This window comes from Morus notabilis, unplaced genomic scaffold (assembly GCF_000414095.1).
Source record: "Morus notabilis unplaced genomic scaffold, ASM41409v2 Scaffold804, whole genome shotgun sequence".
Classification (NCBI taxonomy): domain Eukaryota; kingdom Viridiplantae; phylum Streptophyta; class Magnoliopsida; order Rosales; family Moraceae; genus Morus; species Morus notabilis.
The window spans coordinates 259,727-278,681 of NW_010361209.1; the positions used below are offsets into that span (position 1 = coordinate 259,727).

Genomic DNA, 18,955 nt, shown 5'->3' on the forward strand with positions numbered 1-18,955 from the left:
TTGGAATGTCATAAAACTGTCAAATTTCGTGTTGGTCTTGTTAAATTTCATCGAACATTGGTAGTTGATTGACGTCTCAAAGGATTACAAAGTTATGGGACATGTACCAAAATTCTTTTATTATTATTATTATTATTGTTATTATTATTATTATTATTATTATTATTATTATTATTATTATTATTATTATTCCCTTAAGCTGAAAACGACATTAAAAGGATAGAAATTCCTACATCAGTTCCGTATTGATTTGGTCCCACGCAGTATTAAAGCTGTTTGTTACCATAAAATCGTAATTTTTAGTCCTTGAGAGAGACTATTGTTTGATCTTTAATTTTTAGTGAATCTTTTTAGGGGTTTTTCATTTCCCGCTACAATTAATAACCAACCAATGTAAAGTGACTCTTTTACCCTCTTTTAGCTGATTATATTATGGTCAAGTCAATAAAAAAATAGTTAAAACTAACAGAAGTTGGATGGAAGGAGGTTTTTTTGCTAACATAGCAAAGTTTGAGGGGATGGATTGGTGCATTTTAAAACTCAGGGGATAAAATGACATAAATGATATATAGTTCATGAGGTAAATATGAAAATTATCCTTAATATTTCATTAGGGATTGGTTTCGATCTGTTCAGTTTCTTTTGTGTCACTCTCTAGTTTTGCTAGTAATTAGCAATAACTACGATAGTTTGTTTTATATGGGTAATTATAATAGTTATATGTGATAGTTATAGATATTAGTTATGGGACGAGTTTTTCATGGTTACATTTTTTTAGTGTCACCTTTAAATATATAAATTTGATGACGTGTCGTGATCAGAATTTAATTTTATTAATTGTCGTTAATTTTCTTAGTAAACTATTCAATTTATTACGACTATCGGATTAATATCTGGTGACTAAAATAATAATATCTATTAATATATAAATATTTGAGTAACCATTCAAACTACACAAATTAGATATGACAGTCAACATTAAAAAAATAACAAATCTTGTGTTATTTATAACATATTTCCTTTTTTATTAGTGCTATAATAAAACAAGGACATAGCTTTAATAAAAAAAAAACGATATAAAAAAACATTGGCTTTTATAATTTTTTTTTATTAAAATTATAGATGGTGTTTGTCTCTTAACAACAATGCTTAATATAGGGACATTAAAAGAGATAGTGATGGCATGCCAGTGCACCATACACGGGATCTGAGCTCTTTGCCTCTCTCGAAGTACAACTTCTTAACAATCTTCTGTAAAAAAAACAAGCTTCTTACCAATTCGTTAAAACCGCCAATCAACACAGATGAGATTTTTTTTTTTTTTTTTTTTTTTTGGAGTTATGCTAAACATATCAACATTAAAATGAGCGTTTTATTCTGATTAGAAATGGTAATTTTATTCAATTGAAACAAATATTAACGGTTGTATATAGTGGCGGAGCCAGCTTTTTACTTTAGTGGGAGTGTACACTAAATTTTTTTAACAAATTATCTTAATGGTGGCATATAAGAAAATATATTTATTTTAGTGAAGACATATATTATTTCAGTGAGAGTTTAAATGTAAAATTTTAAAATTTTTAAAGGTAATATTTAAGGTGACTAGCTAAGTGGAATGAGTATGATTGGTTAAGGTGACTAGCTTTGTATGACAACCCCAAGTTAAGGTACTCTGAATTTATTATAGCGCCACCATTTCACCAAAAGAGGAAATAATTAGCTGAGGAAGAACCTTAATAAGAATTTTTTTTTTCTTTTTGCCAATTCATCAGATCCTTGGTCAGGATTGATGAAGCTCGAACTCATAGCTTCAGCCTTGACATGGTGGCAACAGAATTCGTAACACGATTAGGGGTGACGAGCATGGCTCAATATCAAGATAGAAGGAGGCCTAGGAAACTAAGTGTTTTCCGGGCTAAGGTAACAAAGTTAGACCTTTCCAATTTAATTTTCACACATAGCTTGCGAATGAGCCGGTATTCAAAGAGGACTTAGAAGTGCGAATCCTCTTGAAAGAGAGGGGTGCCTTAGGGCCAAAACCATGGTTTTTCATTGGAATTTATGGTTAGCCCTAGGTCTAACTAAAAGAAAAGTACTTGTCAAGGACCCAAGCGCAAACCTTCACCTACGCATCTAGCCAACAAAGGAAGACGCAAGGTAAGGTCAGGGTAGCTTTTAATATAAACATTAGAGAAGCAAAACCTCCAAGCTCAGACTAAAAACCTTTGATTTGGAAACAAATTTTGAGTTTAAGAAAAAATGAGGAAGAAAATATAAAGGAGAAATTAGGGAACGTCGTAAAATGAATATTTTTCAAGGAAAAAAAAACCAAAAATACTACTCAAAATGATAAAAAAATATTATTCATATCACTCTATTAAAAAATAAACAAGTGCCGTTAAATTAATAAAGAAAGAAAAAACGAAAGACCACTACGACACTTAATTTTTTTAGAATAACATAAATATTAAACTTACACAAAATCATAATAAACTATATACTTTTCTCTATTTTTTAATTGGTGTGCAAATAGCTCCACAAAAGATAAAATAAAACTCCATAACGGATTTATTGTATTTGCCAATCTTTGTTCATTTAAAATTTCTAAGATCTAGTTAGCTTGTAGAGGTAACTAATCTAATAATTTAAAAAAAAAAAAAACCCATATAAAAGCAAATAACAACAGTAAAAAAAACACACAACTAGACTATATTTAAATGGACAAAACTCGTTACCACTATAAATCGAGATTTAAGTGGAAATGTGACTTTTTTTAGATGTATAAATTTAAACTCAAACAGATAAAGAGAAGGAAAAAAAAAAAAAAAACTATGGAGTAGGAGAATTTTAGGATAACTCAATGTGGATATAATGTTGGAATTTAAGATTAAAGAGAAAATGAGGAAGGAAAATAAAAAGGAGTGACCAATTGTAAAATAATAAAATGCAATGGGATCAAATCCGTGGCCTTGCAAATAACTTCTAAAACCCTCTGGTAACGTTGGGTTCGATCCCACATAGCCTGTAATTCTTATTTATTATTTACAAGATGACACATGTTATAACACATGGTTTTTTTAAGATAAAAGAGACAATTACAAATTGTTTAGCAGATTTTGGATTCATTTTAATGTCCACGTCTGTCCTATAGTATCATATAAAAAAGTGTGATGGTTGTATTGCTTTTAATATCATAACATTTAAAAAAACTACAATTTCTCCCTCCATTTATTTTTAATAAACCGATAGAGGAAACAACTAATATCAAAACTTTAAACAACGTCCCAATTAGATTGGCACATTTTCAAAAGCCTATCCTCCACCAAGCTCCCCACTCAAAAATTTGGTCAAAAAGAAAAATAATTAAAAAATAATTAAAAAAAAGACTAACCCAATTCAGTTTCAGCCCATCTCCCACCATTCCATCCATCTCATATTCTACCCACAACACCAAGCGCCTAAATTGACCGAATTCAATTCCGAATTTTATTAAAAAAAAAAACATAAATTCCCTAATTAATTTCCCCAACCAAGGTCATAATCTATGATGAAATCCACCACCTACTCCATTGCAAGTCCAACCCCTTTTCTTTTCTCAAACTTTGGAACTAATAGCTACTTATCTGGACAAGAAGAATACTAAATACAAACTCTGTTACAGATTCTAATTTAATCTTTTGACACGTGACATATTTATTTTTTTAAAACAAACTAACTTAATAATAAGTTACTCTCTTTACACTTATTTACAAGAGTGCCATTACTCTCTTTTGTCTCTCAAATATAACAAGTTTGTCATTCTTTGTTCACTCCTAAATCAATGACTTTACAAATTCCGTAGAAGCAAAAAGAAAATAAAAGAGAATGAAAGCATGAAGAGGCTTGCCTAATAAGAGAGACATTTTTTTCTCAGTAGGCCATTAGAAGATTTGTTGTGCAATTCTCTTAAGAAGAAGACAAAAACAATTCCAAAAGTAAACATTTTCCTCATTCTTGGTTGTGGATGGTGTCTATTATTTTTCATTTTTCTCCAGCTTTTTTTTTTAATTCTTTGTCTATGATTTTTTCTTTTCTGTTTTTTTTTTCTCGTTTTGAAGCCATCAATTTTCTTTTCATTTTTCTTTCCTTTTTCCCTAATGTATGTATGTTATACTTTATTCATGATGCAAATAATTTGATCCAAATTTTTTTTTATTATTTTTTGTTGTTTATGGTTTTTTTTTTTTATATATTTTTGTTTTGAAGGTTTTCGTTTCTTTTTTCGTTTTCCCAATGAAAAGTCATGTTACATATGTTAAGCTCCATTTTTGTTTTTGTGATAATTAGGTTCTATTCTTGTTTGCTGGAAGATTGGTCTTTCTTATGCTCCACATGTATATATTATTTTTTATTGAATTATTATTAGTACCCGATTATGTATTGAACCTTTGTTTTCTCCTATTATAGGTAATTATGAATTCGAATGGGTGCCTCCAAGAAACTACTGATGGCGTGCTTGATGAGAATACCATTCATGAAGATGAAGGAGATTGTTTGGTATGTGTTAGTTTATCAATCCATCCCAAAAGCTTAAGTTGTTAGGAGGTGGGTCAATAATAATTTTATATTTTAACACTCCTCCTCACGCGTGGGTTGGACAATGGGCAATCGTGTGAATAAATTAATTGGAAAGCTCAACACGTGAATATTTAAGTCCGAGATATATTAAAGACCTAACATATGATGATAATGTTAAATGGAGATAAAGAGTGCAATTACGAGAGTTTGAATTTAGGACCTCCTGCTCTGATACTATGTTAGTTTATCAATCCATCCCAAAAGCTTTTGGGATGGATCGGTAAATTAATAGTATGGAAATTGATTCCCAACGAGATGCATATTCATTTTATTTGCAATATGCTAAACGTAATGGATTTGGTATCGCAACAATGCATAGTCGTCGATCAAAACAAATGCAGAGTTTTTTCTTTTACTTTTTTTTTCCTTCTTGTCAAGATTTATCCCCCATGCAAGGCTCTCTCTGTCAAAACAAATGAATGTGCAACGTCAAATCTGCAAGTCTCTTTTTTTTCTAAAAAAAAAAAAAATTCTTCTCTATTTAATGTGAGTAATAGCACTCTTTAAAATAAGTGTAAAAAAAATGACTTATTATTAAATTAATTTATTTTAAAAAATAGAAATGTTACGTGTCAAAAGATTAAATTAAAATCTGTAATATAGTCTGTATTGACAGGAGGAGTGTTAAATGTATATCTTATTTCAAATTCTCTTTCAAATGTTATTTTATCTTTTTAAGAAGTGTGAACTCAATTTTTTCAACTAACTTTTTAGATAATAACAATTCATTTTTTTCCTGTTTATTTATAAAAGTGTCATTTTTAGATTTAACCCCATTACACCACGTGTGTTACTTTGTACACGCACTTTAGCACTGTCTCATGTTTTTTCTTTTGTTTTCTTTATTTATTTTTTCAACTCTAAAGTCTAACCTCTTTCTTCGGTTTTTCTTTTGTTTTGTTTTGTTTTTTTTCAACTCCCTCGCGGCCTTTCGTATGATAGTTTGTTATATGCTAAGTATTGGTACGAAAATAAGAAAAGAAAACTCTATTTCATATTAAAAGATAGAAAATATGATTTAAATACAAAAATGATAGAAGACAAAAATATAATATCCAAATAAAAACCACACACGATTACTGTCAATAGTGAAATCAAGTAAAACATAACAAAATGTATCAACTTCATAGGCAACGACCAATAAAAAGGGGATAGAAAAAAAAAGAAAAAACTGCAAAAAAAAAAAAGAGTACTCAAAACGCATAGCAAATTTGTAAAATGATAAGTAAAATAGAAAATTATGAAATGGAAACACTACTATATTTATATAACAAAAGTCGTTAATTAAAAAAAAAAAGAAGAAGAAAACAAACATGTAAAAGACAATCATTGACAAAAAAAAAAAAAAAAAAACTAGAGTGATATATTGATCTTTTTATACCTCGTTAACAGAAATGCAAGTCAAAATTTTCTAGTAACTCATGGAGTAAAGAATTTCTTGCTTTTTTATTTTTATTTTTATTTTTTTCTATATGCAATGCTTTGCTTTCAGTCGTTTTCTCCTTTTTTTGTCTTCTTCCGCTGGAACGTGCAAAGTCGTTCATTTGCTCCAAAGGATGTGATGGCATTTTTGTGAATAAATGGTGTATATACAAAGTCACACACGTGGGGTAATGGAGGATTGCATCTGATGATGACACTTTTGTAAATAAACAAGAAAAAAGTGGGTTGTTATTATCTGAAGTTGATTGAGAAAATTGAATTAACACTTATCAGAGGATAAGATAGCGTGAAAGAGAGAGTCTGAAATAAGATATATATTTAGCACTCATCTTAGCGGGTATATAAGGAAAGTTTGCCGATATTTTGACCTTCTTTTTTACACGTAAATTGTTCTTTACCTCATGCTTTCCCAACGGTATACACTAATGAGAACCCATTGTATTTAAGTCAGGTTTATTTTATCGATTTAAAATTTAAATTTTATTATAGTAAAAAACTCTCAGAAACAGTTATATTTAACTTTTTTGTTATTAAAAAAGCTTTCGCATGAAGTCACATCTCATCTTAAATTAAAATTTTAAATCAGCGAACTAAACGGACCCTTAATTCACGTGTTTAAGTGATTATAATTTATTAGCAGAAAAATTATGAGAGAAGAAATTTTTAAATTTAAATTTTTATGAGATGAAAAACACTATAATAAAATTAAAATCATAAGTTTAAGTATAAGAACTAAACAAGGCGGTAATTTTTTCTAGGGAAACCCAATATTTAGGCCTCGTTCGCTTTGCGGATTTAAGTTTTTATTTCGAGCTGAGATATGACATTTTTTAAGAGCTTTTAACTGTAACAGAAAAAGTTAAATGTGACATTTTATGAACACTTTTAACTGTCAAAACTTAAAATTGAAAACTCAAATTGATGAAATAAAAGATGCCTTAATTGATCCGATCTCATATAATCCATTGGGTTTTATGTAATTTTTCCAAGTTATTCTCGTATTAACAAATCAGAAATTGTAAAAAATAGGCCAATATGAAAAGCTTAAGAAAATATATAGACCAATTTTTAGTTATAAAAATTAATAGGCCATAACTTGTCAAGTTATGGTTCATAATCATATAAGTTATGAATAAACTTGTCAAGTTATAGTTCATAACCAGACAAGTTATGGATAAAAATTGTGAATTATGGACAATAACTTATCAAGTTATGATTCATAACCAGACAAATTATGAATAAAAATAATAATTTAACTTATTTATTAACTTATATAAACTATTAACCTATTAATTTTAATTCATCTTAAATCTTGATATATTTCCCTCTTTCTCCCTTAACAAATTTCCTATTCCCATTTACTAATAAAATTCAGAAACAAACAAAAAAAGAAAAAAAAAAAAAAGAGAACCATATAGCAATAAATGGTTTTTGTAGGTTCCTTTAGGACCGTTACCACTAGCAATAAATGTTTTTTTTTTTTTTTCCATAAATGTGAAAAAAAAGAAAAGAAAACGCTGGTAGCCAGATTATTAAAAAAAAAAAAAAAAAGTTACGCCAATCCCCAATCGCCGACCTTCGACCAAAATTTTTTAAAAAAAAAAAAAAAACCAAAAGTCAAAAACTTGTATTATTTGTATTATAATTGATCATGAGTCTGGTACAGGTTCACTTGTACAAATTGTAAAACTTCTCTCTTCGACAAAAGGCCACTCGCCGTCGGTTGGTTTACAACGCGATGGTCCAATTTATACACACACACATATATATATAAATATATTTATATTTTTGTTAATTAATAGTTAATTCGAGGATGATGACCACAACTTGACTGGTTTGTTTCCTTTCCCCCTTCTCTCTGTCCACTGCGTGTCTGTCTGTCTTTCTCAGTCTCACTCCACTCTCTCTCTCTCTCCGTCTTTCTCTCTCTACCATTTTGGGAAGTTGGACCAGAGCTCCGGTCGTTTGCCTCTTGGAAGGCGCAGATAAGCTCTCTCGATTTGCGCCGGAGCCGCGTAGTGCAATGTTGAGAGGATCTTCGTCTTCCGTTCGCAGGCTCGTCTGGATATTGGCGCTTACTCTGCTTCTTCTCTGCGGGGATTTGGTTCCTTCTTCGCTTGCGCGCGCTCATCCGCTCGGCGATTCGGATCTGCTCGTTCAGACGAACGCCACCGAGTCCAATGTGTCCCTCTCTAGACCTAAGGAAGGCAGCTTCGCCGACATGATTGATAAAGCTTTGGAGAACGAGTTCAAGGAAAATGATCAGAACGAAGGTTTGTCAGATCCGAGCTTTTCCCTATCTCGCTTACCTCGTTCTGCGTAATTCCTGATTGAGTTGGTTTATGTTGTTTTCTTCCCTTTGCTTGTCAATTAACCGGATTTTGAGAGAAAATCTTAAAGGATTCTGCTTGTCGGCAAGTAATTGTTTGCTTGATTTTGTGAGAACGTAGACATTAATGTTCCTCAGTGCGAGATTTCATTCCAAATTTTTTTAAAATAAATTATTGAATGGAATAAAAAGTCAATTTCATAATTGATTTTGGGTTTTCTTAATAACCAAACAGAACATGCGAGTTGTTACTACAATGTGAATGTTTTGCTGCTATTTAATTCTTCATTATTAGTCAACGCTTCACGTTGCGTCGATTAATTTCTTTGTTTGTTTGATCTCTCTCGATGTGACTAGTAAGGAAACACTCGTTCGTTACTTGAATTATTCCGTTAAGTTTATAGTTAATTTACATCGATTTTATTTCACTTTGCGTTTTCAGATCTTTTTATTATTTTTTCTTTCTCAGCTGCAGATCACTTTTTTTTTTTTTTGGGTGAAACATTCTCGATCCGAATTTCCTTCTCACTTGTAAATAACTGATCTTTATTTGTTTCGTGATACTTGCAGCTAATGATGCTGGGAGTTTCAACAACAGCGTTGCCGGACAGCAGGTTGGTGTTACTGTTCATGTATCTTTTATCAAATGGTACAAGTTTTTTTAAATTTAAAAGTTTCTGATTCTAGTGCCTAATAATTTTTCATAATAAAGTGGTTAGCTAAAAGAGAATAGCGAAAGATGCAATTGTTAAATACTAATGGGACGTTTTGTTCATGGGTTCAGAAATTCATGATTTTGATTTTTGAAATTCAAATTTTTTGTGAGAGAAAAACACGGTAGAGAATCAAGAACTATGATTCAGAACTAGGGACGAACTCTTGAAACAAACATCCCATAAGTAACTCGTCATAAGTATATCAGAAGTGAACAACCTGTCTGCTCACTGGAATTTCTGATTTCAATGCGTGTCATGATGTGAGGAACTATGTTCTATTTTTCATTATTGTGTGCGAGCTTTCTTCATTTCCACTTTGATGTACTTGCGTCCAGTTTTATAAAACTATTTTACTTGGTTTTTCCTTCCAATTTTAATTAATCGAGCACCTGTATTTAGCTTGAAGCATACGCTAAAGTGTCTTTTTTCATCCCTTTTTGTACTGACCAGGCAGTTCTGGAAACTGTTGCCAGAGTTAAGCCAAAGAAAAATGACACAAAAGAGGAAAAGTATACACTTCTATCTTTACACATATATTCTTTATGTAGTTGTTGATTTTCAAATTTTACCATTGCTGAATGGACATTAGCTTTATTGATGGACTTTGCTTTTGTCATTTATATAACGTCCCTTGTCTTTTGATTAGGTCGTTTCAATTTCATGATGTTTTCAATCTGGATAATGACAATAGAGCTGAAGATACCCCAACCTTGATAGATCGAAAGGTAAGCTTGCATCTTTGCGAAAAAATTTGGTGGGAGTTTGTTCTTCTCATGGCCATATATAAAATGTTGTTGTCGTTTGCTCTCTGATCTTTTTGGCTCTTCCAGGACAATGTCTTCATTATATCGAACTTTAAATCCAAATATCCAATGCTGCAGCTAGACTTAAGGTAAACTTACTATTTCTTGTTTTATGACATATGTCTCTTAATACTTTACAATATGGTAATCTGAGCTATCCTATTTGTTGCTTCGCAGATTGATATCAGATTTGGTAGTTGTTATCGTATCTGCAACCTGTGGTGGCATTGCCTTTGCTTGTGCAGGACAACCGGTCTGGTCAATTTCTTCCATGTGGATTTCGTTAATGAAATGCAAGTTAATCTGGTGTTTATTCTTTCTGATTATTTTCATTATTGTGATTGCATGCTAAAGGTTATTACTGGATATTTGCTAGCGGGTTCTGTGATTGGTCCTGGAGGCTTCAGCTTTGTTAGTGAAATGGTGCAAGTATGTGTCTCCCCGCATAGTTTCTCTCTAGGATTCTCTTATAAATTCATTGATAACTCTTGCAATTATTATGTTATTTACACTAAGTTTGACGCTTTTGCCCAAAGTCTTGCTTTAATTATTGTAATACATTCTTCTTCTTCTTATTCCAAATAACCTCATAGACCACTCCCATTACTAAGATTGTTTATTTGTAGGTTGAAACAGTGGCTCAGTTTGGTGTAATTTTTCTTCTTTTTGCACTGGGCTTGGAGTTCTCCACAACGAAGGTTTCTATGTTCTTGTTCCTACTTCATTTCTTCCCCCTTTTTCTGTGTATTTTTTAAATGGTTATAACTGTAATTACACTTTCATCGTGAAATATCATCATTTTGTGTTCCAGCTTAGAGTTGTTCGAGCAGTTGCTGTTCTAGGAGGTCTGCTTCAGATTTTCCTTTTCATGTGCCTTTGTGGTTTTATAGCATCGGTATGTGTTTCGTGCTCTTTTCAAAACCTCTATTTAAGTTTAAGTTTAATTTCATTTTATTTTTCTTTTTCTGAGAGGAGCCTGATGTAGGACCAAGATAGATTCAAGAAAGAGAGAGAAAAGAAAGGAAGAGACAATCAGAGAGAAAGGGAAGAGAAATAGAAGATGGATTTAGGAAGAAGAGAGAATAATAAAAGAGGGATCATCAAAGTCCAAAGTGAAAATCTAATCAAGGTCTTTTTATAGCTTAATAATCGTAGTTATAAGAGAAACATAAACATAATTATCAAATAAGCTTAAATACATCATATATGATCTTAGTAGATAATTGTAACCATAAATTCCTAATTACTTATGTCTCTTGTTCCTCATCAGACCTCCACTTAAAGCATTCCACATTTTTTTTTCCAAAATTAAAAAGAAAAGATCCTTCACACAAAGTGATCCCTCTGAAAGTCCATTTTAATGCTGGGGAACAAGTACTATGACATATGTAGCTATGATTTTGATGAGGAATGCAGGCTAGGATTATATCTAGCACGTAGGTGTTGGGTGTAACTTATAGGGTGCATCTTAAAATTGGAACCTAGGACCTATCACACCTGACACTCTAACTATTTAATCTGTTGCTTGAGAGGTCGATGTAGTTACTTTCTAATTTTGTAGGCTTTTCTTCCAACGTTGATTCCTTGTTGAAGTAAAACTCTGTTGCACATTGTTTATCATTCTCGATGCTGCAGTAGTGATTTTGATGATGTTTGCAAATTGCAGTTATGCGGTGGTAAAGCTTCAGAAGGGGTGTTTGTTGGCACATTTCTTTCAATGTCTTCAACGGCAGTGGTAACCTAAACTTGTTTCATGCATGCATGTGTGCATCCACAATAAATTTTCTTTTCGTATGTCTACTTTGGGGGTATAATTTTGTTGCTGAAAAGTTGAATTCTTGTGTCATAAGGTATTGAAGTTTTTGATGGATAAGAACTCAACGAATGCCCTTCATGGCCAAGTCACTATAGGCACCCTTATTCTGCAGGTTTGTAGGTTTGAGAGCTTTCTTTGGACAAATAAATATTTTTTACAATTATTCTGTTTGGGATGTCTTGAGAAGTCTCCGTCTTCCAGGACTGTGCTGTGGGTTTGCTTTTCGCTTTGCTTCCAGTCCTTGGCGGTACTTCTGGTGTTCTTCAAGGATTGGTATCCATGACCAAATTGTAAGTTTTTATGAACACAAATAAATTTTCCATGTGTTTTAGATGCATTTGAAATTTATGTTCCAAGGGTTAGGTGCTATTGGAAATGATTTGAGATGTGGCTACTCTTGTAGCCACTTGAGACTAGCTCAAGTGGTTGGGTGCATGAACATGGGTGTGCGTCCATGATGGTTTGAATCTGAATGGTTTCATTTCTTGTAAGTAAAGTGAAAGCCGTAGGCCCCACAATGTATAAAAAAATGGAAACCTCTGTTTTTGGTCATATTAGCGTCATTCCTTTATCCTTGGTATTTGATCTGATGATTAACGATCTTATTTTACCCAGGCTGGTGGTGTTGATTACGTTTTTGTCTGTTTTGTCCATAATATCTCGTACTGGTCTTCCTTGGTTACTTAAATTGATGGTTAGCTTATCATCTCAGGTATAATTTTTGCCTTCCTGTATTTAAATTCGGAGATAGAATCAGTTGTACAAGATTCTTAAGTGTGCTTTAATCAAATTATTTTCTTTTATATATTGTAAGAAATAACATTTATTTTCATGTGTGCAGACCAATGAACTATACCAATTAGCATCGGTGGCATTCTGCTTGCTTGTAGCCTGGGTTTGTTTTGCTCCCTTTTACTATTTAGGCGCTGTGCCACTGCATAGAACAATGAACTATGGCATTTCTTTAAAAAAACTGAGGATGTTTCTTTAACTTGGATTAACCTCGAACGTGATATCTATATATATAGAGAGAGAGAGAGAGAGAGAGAGAGAGAGAGAGCGCGGAGTGGTTTACCTGATGTTAAATTTACTTACTAATGCAGTCCTCATCTGATGTAAATCGATATTACATAGTACGTACAAGAAGCTGCAGAACCATTTGAGAGAGAGAGAGAGAGAGGAGTGGTTTACCTGATGTTAAATTTACTTAGATATTACATAGTACGTACAAGAAGCTGCAGAACCATTTGAGCTTTTCATATGCTTTTGTTTTTATCTTGTGTTGCCTGTGCAATGCCATTATAGACTAATTGTCCGGATAATTGCAGTGGGGAGAGGGAGAGAGAGAGAGAGAGAGCGAGGAGTGGTTTACGTGATGTTAAATTTACTTACTAATGCAGTCCTCATCTGATGTAAAAAGATATTACATAGTACGTACAAGAAGCTGCAGAACCATTTGAGCTTTTCATATGCTTTTGTTTTTATCTTGCGTTGCCTGTCCAATGCCATTATAGACTAATTGTCCGGATAATTGCTGTGGGGCGAGGGAGAGAGAGAGCGAGGAGTGGTTTACGTGATGTTAAATTTACTTACTAATGCAATCCTCATCTGATGTAAATAGATATTACATCGTACGTACAAGAAGCTGCAGAACCATTTGAGCTTTTCATATGCTTTTGTTTGTATCTTGAGTTGCCTGTCCAACGCCATTATAGACTAATTGTCTGAATAATTGCAGTGTAGTGATAAGCTGGGACTGAGTCTTGAACTGGGTTCCTTTGCTGCTGGGGTGATGATAGCCACGACTGATCTTGCTCAACATACACTCGAACAAGTAAGATCATAAATATGTTCTTCTTTCTAGTATGTGACTGGAGAGGGAAGAGTTACTCAAGGGTTTCATTTGCAATGGCTTACATAGTCCAATTTTAAACCTTACACAGAACTTGTTTCAGTTTTATGGAGAAATGTGCATTTTCGCTGCATAATTTGAACATGCGTAAAAATCCGTTTTTGATCTCTACACCGCAATTTTGGAAGATTATGGGAAACTGAATCTGGAACTGATAGACATGTTGCCACCATATCCTTCTAATAGCAATTAGTGTTGTAGTTAGTTTGACACCAAATTTGTTTGGCAATTATGACCTATGAACTTAAGACGTGGAGTAATAACATGTATGATAAATTTTTGCTCTCAATTTCAAATAATCTGAAATTAGCATTTAGTTGCCGCACTGAAGATTTTCATTTGTGCAGATTGAACCCATTCGCAACTTTTTCGCCGCTCTTTTCCTTGCGAGCATTGGGATGCTGATCCATGTTCAATTTCTCTGGATTCACGTTGACATATTGCTGGCATCTGTTATATTAGTTATTATTGTAAAAACAGTTATAATCAGCACAGTTGTCAAGGCATTTCGTTACAACAACAAAACATCACTTCTCGTAAGATTGTCGTGGCATGTTTTGTTCCATTAATCTGACCAATTACTGAAACTTGGGTTCTTCTACATGTCTAGGTGGGGATGTCTTTGGCACAGATAGGGGAGTTTGCTTTTGTTCTTCTCAGTCGAGCATCAAACCTTCATCTAGTTGAGGTTAGCTCTGTTATTGAAGCTTCATAGTTCTAAATCAAAGTTGTCACCATGGAAAATTTTCTGATATCATAGCTGACCGGTTCTGTAATATTAGTTAATTTGTAATGCTTACAAGTTTATCATGACGGTGCAATATCTGTTTCTTCTGGAATTTTTAACCTCTAATCTAGCAATGATTTTGTTGAAACGTTTACTTGCTTACAGCTGAAAATTTGACCGTATTACAGGCTAAACTGTATCTGCTGCTTCTTGGGACCACAGCACTGAGTCTGGTATGAAATTATTTTTGTTAAGCGGATAATGTTTGTTTTTGGTGCATGATTTTGAGTCTTATAAATGTACATATAGGATGTAACATGAGTCTCCCCTTGTCCTGCGTTTGCTTGGTGTACATGAATGTATATGATTAATATTTTGAGTTAAATGGTGTTGCTCCTTGTCCTGGTGGGCAGTAGTCATTAGTAATGTTGCTTGGGCAAAGAAAGGCGGTATCGTTTACTGCAAGAAAACGACCACTAGAACAGTTGGAGAATGAGTTGCTAGTCTCTTACCATATGAACTGACAAATAAATTGTTCGTCTCCCCTTTAGAGATATACGCCAGTGACAAAAGTCCACTACTTGGAAAGAATAAAGAGAGTCCATTTCTTTTAAACAGAGTTTTGATTTTCAAGCCCTGGCCTTAAACCCAAGCGGAAAACAAAAAAGTTCTCTTTTATTGATTTCTGAATTAGACATTCGTGGAAAATCCTTGCAGGTAACCACTCCGCTGCTTTTCAAGCTCATTCCTGCAGTAGTGCATCTTGGTGTTTTGTTGCGCTGGTTCCCTCCTGACAGTTCTGTCGAGGTAATTGCCTATTTTATATCCAACTTTGCACCGGGTTCTTTCTTTTCTTTTATGTGATGAGCCTTGATGTATGTCCAATTTAGGTGGGTTTTAAAGGAGAGAACCTCCGGTCAGACAGCGGCAAGCAACGCATTATCTTGATGGTCCAAGGATCTCATGATTCGTAATGCTTAATTGGATGAGCTGAAGACCGGATCTTGTTTACGTGACACGCTCTTATTCGGCCACTCCCGGAATGTTGCCAGTTGATCAGAATTACTTTTTCCTCGTTGGAAGCTCTTTCGGAGTCGTTACTGTTTCATTTTCCTGACCTACCAGTCATCAAATTCAGACGAGTGTCCCTATTGGAAGAATGGGGCCGAGGTTTATCTAACTTCTGACAAAGAACTAACCTAACAAGCCTTACACCCGTAATATAATTTTTTTCCCACTGTGTGTGACTTCATTCTTTTCAGTGTAATATAGTTCCCTAGATGTAACTTTACCCGAATATTGATAGTTACAGTATATGGTTCTCAAAGTGTAAGTTTTGATTGTATCTTGTCTCTTGTTTCATTCGTAAGATCTCCTGTTTTTGTAATGAAACTATTCTAAGATTCAGCAGGCTAGAAAATAATTTTGCTTTTGCTCTTGGACCATTTATCAGTACCTATTATGTGGCGCCCACTCATCTCTTAGCATAGCGCTGTTTTGAAGGCCGACTCTCAAAAAGTTCCAATATCATTTGTCATTTGTCTTGTCAATAAGATAAGATGAATTTGTGCAACCTATCCAAGTAACAATAATAGTGACAATGACGATGAGGATGATGAATGCCGCGTTAAGCTCATGTACTCATGTTGCAATCTATGACTTCATCTGGATTTCCTCGTGTAAGAATATTAAGCAAAACACCTTCGGATTAAAAGCTATTGATGCTACTATAAAATTATTTCTTTAGCTGAATACTCAAATTATTTGTGAACGCTGCCAAGTTTCTTCACTTGGGTTTGTTTACTAATTCATAAATAGTAAACCACCTTTGAATCAGAATTTAGATTTTGTGGGAGAATATTATAGCGTGACTTTTTAAATTTAAATTTTGTATGATAGAAAATACTGTTTGAATCCAAATTAAGGTGATTTGAACTCATCTTCCAGACACACCCTAAATCGTGATGTTGGAGGGTTTAGTCATCCTTTAGGATTATCCTTCTCCTTCCTCAAAGGGTCAACTCATCAGTTATGATTCCATTTACATATCGGTGTACAATTGTGTCGTTATTTTGACAGAATGAGGTGGCTACGGCTTATACATTAGGCAGGCTTGTCCCGAGTCTCCTTTTGACGTAGAGTCACTGTCACATATCAAAACACCAACACAAATCATGAAGAACATTTTTATTGAAACTTCAGTCCTGCGTTCATACGCAGATGTATAGTGGCAAGAAACTTCAAATACATGTTATCTCTGATGTAGCTTCTATTTCAACGTCAATAATTGCCGTTTCGTGTGGAACATATTCTCCTATATATACTAGAAGTCAGCCAATGACCACTGGCTCAAATGACATAGACTCATGAAGCTGCTCGGGTGGGCTTTGGTTTGGAAGAAAGTGAATTATGGCATACTAAAAGAAATAATAAAAATAGAAAACCAATCTGTGTATAAGCTAAAGTATGTTTACTTGAAAATGAAAAAGATATGTATGTTATATATGTACATGTTTTTTCTTTTATGGTGAAACATATGTGACAAGCTGAGTTACTGTTAAGGATTTAACTGCAAATAACTGCAGGGGCTATTTAAGGCCCCACACTAGGGTTGAATTTGGATCGCTCCGGATCAGTCTTCTGCATTGAGATTTGACAATTCAGGACGACTTCGAAAAGAGTTCCAATTATCTGACACAGAAGGCTGCTTGCTCGTCTGTTTGTTCCAAAGTCACATGTGGGCACTATACAATTCAATACAACGTACCTGTGGATTCTCTCAATATGGAAAATGTGTAATAAATATTTCACAATATTCGGCAGATTTCTGGATATAAACTTTTATCATCCGACACCGCGTTGATGGTCACAGCGAGTAAAATTAAGAAATAAAGACATTCCATGGTGGGTAAATGTCACTGTTTCTTAAAAGTGATTGCGGATGCCGACAAAATTAAATGTGGTTTGTAGTTAATATTCTAGCGCAGAGAGAGATATATCCGATGTTCTTGTTTGGAACTATATATGACTTTATTATCTATGGAGAATTATATATATATATACACACACATACACACGTATTTTTTATTTGCTTGATCCAAATTCATACTGTTAATTAATTTCTCATGAATGGAAAAGTGATCAGACCAATACTGAAGACACTAACTAATTTGTTACATTTTTTGATAACCGGAAAATAGATGGTCAAGTAGTACTGAGGCAAAATAATAAATGGTTCGTTTGGTATGAGAAATTAAACCAGGATGATTCTAAAATCAGAATCACGATTCATAATTTTGGGTTCAAATTATTATTCTAAAATTATGATTTAAAATCAGGGATTTGAATCACCTTGAATCAAGAGAGAGGTAGTTTTAGAATCATGATTTGAGCTAATTTAAAACATCACATTAAATTTTGAATCATAATTTAAAATTATCTAAACTAAACACCGATTTAGAATTACTATAAATTAATACTGATTCTAAACGAAGATCTAAAATTATAATTTTGAATTCATTTACTAAACGCACCTGAGCTTTCTTTAATACTCAATTGGGAAAAAAAATGAAAGACAGCGTGAAATATTAGGTAAAACTAGATTTTCTTTTCAATTTGTCGTTTTCTGAATTTATGATTCATTAATTGTTTTTTTTTTGTTTTTTTCAAAGGTTTTTGTTTGCTCCAAATGTGGACAAGAAAATACACAAATAGCATATTGCCGACAATGCTAAAAACAAGATCAACGTAAGGTCCCCCACATTATTTTGCAACATAGTAATTAATGGTTATCACTACAAGACAACCAAAGGAATGCTGTCTTCTCTTCAAAATTGAAAAAAAAAAAAATACTGATCTGATCTCTCTCTCTCTCTCACATAGAAAAGTATATAGTTTTTCTATCTATATTTTTATTTTTTGACTGGGATTTCTGGGTAGCTAGGTTTATTTGGTACTGGTGCACCTTCTCCTTCACATATTTCACGTTCTTCAAACCTATGTATTAATTAATATAGCTCTAGAAGGTTCCAATTAGCACGTTTTATGCATTAATTACTAGGCTATTAATCATTGAAACAATTTATTCGAAACGCAATTTGGACCCAAAAAAAAATCCTAATTTCATCGGATTGCATTAGGCTTATATTGTGTAAGACTTTTTTTTTTTTTTTTTTGGTGCAACAGTGTAAACCTGTAACCAATTGTTGCTCCCATGGTTTTACATATACGAGCGACAACAGTCACTATAAATAACGTCGAGAGTAAATGAGTTATCTCATTTCCTTCAAAAAAAAAAAAAAAAAAAAAGAGAGAGAAAAGAATAATCAGCAGTACACATGAGATTACACAAACGATCGGGATTCGGGTCTGGTGGAGTTATAGAAAAAAGATAGTTAGTTAGCCCCCAGAGCTGATCAGATTACTGGCTTGAACAAAATATACATACATATATATATATATATATACATAATATACATATATGATAGATATTATGGAAATATGAGTAGATCATTCATGTCCAATGTAATGTTCAACCGAACAAATTCAACTTAAGGAGTCGACAAGTTCATCTAGCTAGTACTTCATTGAAC

The 18,955-nt window shown here is 33.1% G+C and overlaps 1 protein-coding gene across 2 annotated transcripts; it reads left to right on the forward strand.

The window, feature by feature from the left end:
* The first annotated feature begins 7,658 nt into the window (after nt 1-7,658).
* LOC21402452 (K(+) efflux antiporter 6) lies at nt 7,659-15,706 on the forward strand. 2 transcript variants are annotated; one of them, XM_024166065.1, is made up of 20 exons: nt 7,665-8,333; nt 8,960-9,003; nt 9,556-9,614; nt 9,752-9,830; nt 9,936-9,997; nt 10,086-10,161; nt 10,263-10,337; nt 10,535-10,606; nt 10,720-10,803; nt 11,575-11,643; nt 11,759-11,836; nt 11,926-12,014; nt 12,340-12,436; nt 12,566-12,619; nt 13,463-13,558; nt 13,984-14,172; nt 14,247-14,324; nt 14,552-14,596; nt 15,081-15,170; nt 15,254-15,706. In XM_024166065.1, exons 1-20 carry the CDS (start codon nt 8,084-8,086, stop codon nt 15,335-15,337), a joined length of 1,770 nt encoding a protein of 589 aa, XP_024021833.1. In that variant the 5' UTR covers nt 7,665-8,083; the 3' UTR covers nt 15,338-15,706. The 2 variants fall into 2 exon arrangements, with proteins under 2 accessions (XP_024021832.1, XP_024021833.1); XM_024166064.1 differs by lacking the exons at nt 15,081-15,170; nt 15,254-15,706 and having other exon boundaries at nt 7,659-8,333; nt 14,529-14,599.
* Nucleotides 15,707-18,955: the final 3,249 nt, after the last annotated feature.